Here is a 2,232-nt window from a genome sequence, read left to right on the forward strand (position 1 = left end):
AAGTGGTTTTGGGACTGGGGGGGTAAATATCTCTTGTTCAAAGCTGTGCATTGAGTTGCCTGGCTCAGAGAGCAGCAGCAAGTTAACAACTGCAGAGCTACAGCACAGCATTTGGGGTCATCTTCTGAAAAATACAGCAGGATTTTGAGAAGATAATGTGCCTGATTTTGTTCTGCAAAATGTAGGCCATTTTGTTGTCACATCTGTCTTGCCTCTCAAAAATACCTTTTTGCAAACTTTCTTACTGTGGTCTGAAGTTTTGTATTCTTAAACTCTGGATCAGGTCATTCATATCCTTCAGCTACTATGATTTTTGGATATGCAGTATTCTCAGCAGCCACGTAGCACGCTTTAGCTTGAAGGATAAATGAGAATTTGCTTGCCTTTTTTTGTTTTTTTTCCTGACGACTGAATGCAGCTGAGAAACTTAAAACCTTTGTATAGTAATTGCTGTGTGCTGCTTTAGAGCATTTAGCCTGCAAAGACTCAAAGTCAGGTGTTCTCAGCAGTGCTATACTCCCTTCCACTTCTAAGGCATGCTTGGGTGATACCAGCCAATTCTGGTCAGTACCCCTGTTTTATTACTCTGCTCCAGCCCTCTGATTCCTTCTTTGAACATCTCCCAGGCCCTTTGCTCTACTTTCACTTGGCTCCTCTAGTCGCCCTGAACATGCCTGATCTTATCAGGAGCTCAGTGTACTTGGTCGGAGGCTGCCAGTGCATACGGGATAGTGCGGCCCTCTCGCAACTAGCTCCATGCTGTATATCTTGATATGATGTTTTTTCTGCCCAAGGCTCTTGGCCGGGTAGGAAGCCCAGCCTTTTTTGCCTGGGTAGCGATGGCGGTGCTTTCTGTGCCAGCGAATGCATTCCCCAGTCTTCTGAATTACTGCACAGGTAGGATTAGTATCAAGAGTAGTGCAATTCTTTCCTTTTAGAGGGCTGTTTTATGGGGAAGTGAAGTGAGGTTTGTACCTGACTTTCTCTCTTTGGTAAGACTGATTTACCTTTGACATAATTGCATAATAATATGTTCAGTAACTAATAGCTGGATAGAACTTAGTGTACAGGAAATAATCTTATCTGATACACGCCTTCTAATGAGGATGGTTAATCTGGATGATCTGCTTGGGAAGTAGTGAGGACTAATAATTTGGAAGTAAGCTAAGTAACTCATGTATCCCTTTTTTTTTTTTTTTCCTTTTTCTAGAACCATAGAGCAGACCCAGAAGAACTATTCACAAAACTGGAACGCATTGGGAAAGGCTCATTTGGTGAAGTCTTTAAAGGAATTGATAATCGGACACAGCAAGTGGTTGCTATAAAAATCATAGACCTTGAGGAAGCAGAAGATGAAATAGAAGATATACAGCAAGAGATAACTGTTTTAAGTCAGTGTGATAGTCCTTACGTAACAAAATACTATGGATCATATTTAAAGGTAATGTATAGTATTGCACAAAAATTTGCTGTCAGTATGTCACCAACTTGTTTTGAATGCTGCTAAGAAAAAAATTCTAAAATTGAGGAAATGCTATCATGCCAACTTGACTTTTTTAGTAGCTTCTTTCTTTCTTTCTTCCTTTGAACAGTGATTTTTCACTTTGATTTCCTGCTTTTACTGCATGCTCTTTGAGGCTGGAAATAGCACAAAATGGCTGCAGAATGAAGGGAGTTGTATAGAGAATTCCTCTTGTCCTTGCGATTGCTTTTGGACTCTGGTTTTCTCACCTCTTTCTTCCCCACGCTACCCAGCCCAGTCTTGTGGTCTTTCCAGGTTAGGAAAAAATATCTTCATAGCTATAGTAACAGAAACCTTTCTCTGATACGGAAAGATACCCTGCACTGTGTAGGGTTGTGTTTGTAATTATGCAGCATGATAGGCCTGAGACAAAGTAAAACTGACGTCAGCAAAGTTATGTAACCGCTCTGTAAAGTGTTATCCAAGGCACAATTTAAAAACTAAAACAAAAATACCTTACAGAAATCCAGTGTTGAGTAGGTCTTTTCAATTTGCAAAATTCTCCAGGTATAATCACCTCAAATGCTGTTTAATGATCTGCAGTAGGCATATGTTTAAGTTTTGTGGGGATTTTTGTTTTTTTTTTTTATGGTTTTAGTTTTAAAAATGCTAAAGTGTTAACCATAGTTACTGCTGTTTTAAGTGTCCAGAGGTTTTATTTGTTTGGAGTTTTTTGAGGCATTTCAGCAGCTCCAGCTCTAAGGTACAGG

At 39.8% G+C, this 2,232-nt stretch overlaps 1 protein-coding gene across 1 annotated transcript in view; it reads left to right on the forward strand.

Moving 5' to 3' along the window:
* The first annotated feature begins 839 nt into the window (after nt 1–839).
* Nucleotides 840–2,232, forward strand: part of STK26 (serine/threonine kinase 26) — a 16,695-nt gene continuing 15,302 nt past the window's right edge. Inside the window, exons 1-2 of the mRNA XM_026082715.1 lie at nt 840–845; nt 1,211–1,441. Coding sequence (XP_025938500.1) covers nt 840–845; nt 1,211–1,441 — 237 coding nt within the window. The remainder of the gene's footprint in view (nt 846–1,210; nt 1,442–2,232) is intronic.

The sequence above is a fragment of the Apteryx rowi genome, unplaced genomic scaffold (genome assembly GCF_003343035.1).
Source record: "Apteryx rowi isolate R43461 unplaced genomic scaffold, aptRow1 scaffold_59, whole genome shotgun sequence".
NCBI lineage: Eukaryota > Metazoa > Chordata > Aves > Apterygiformes > Apterygidae > Apteryx > Apteryx rowi.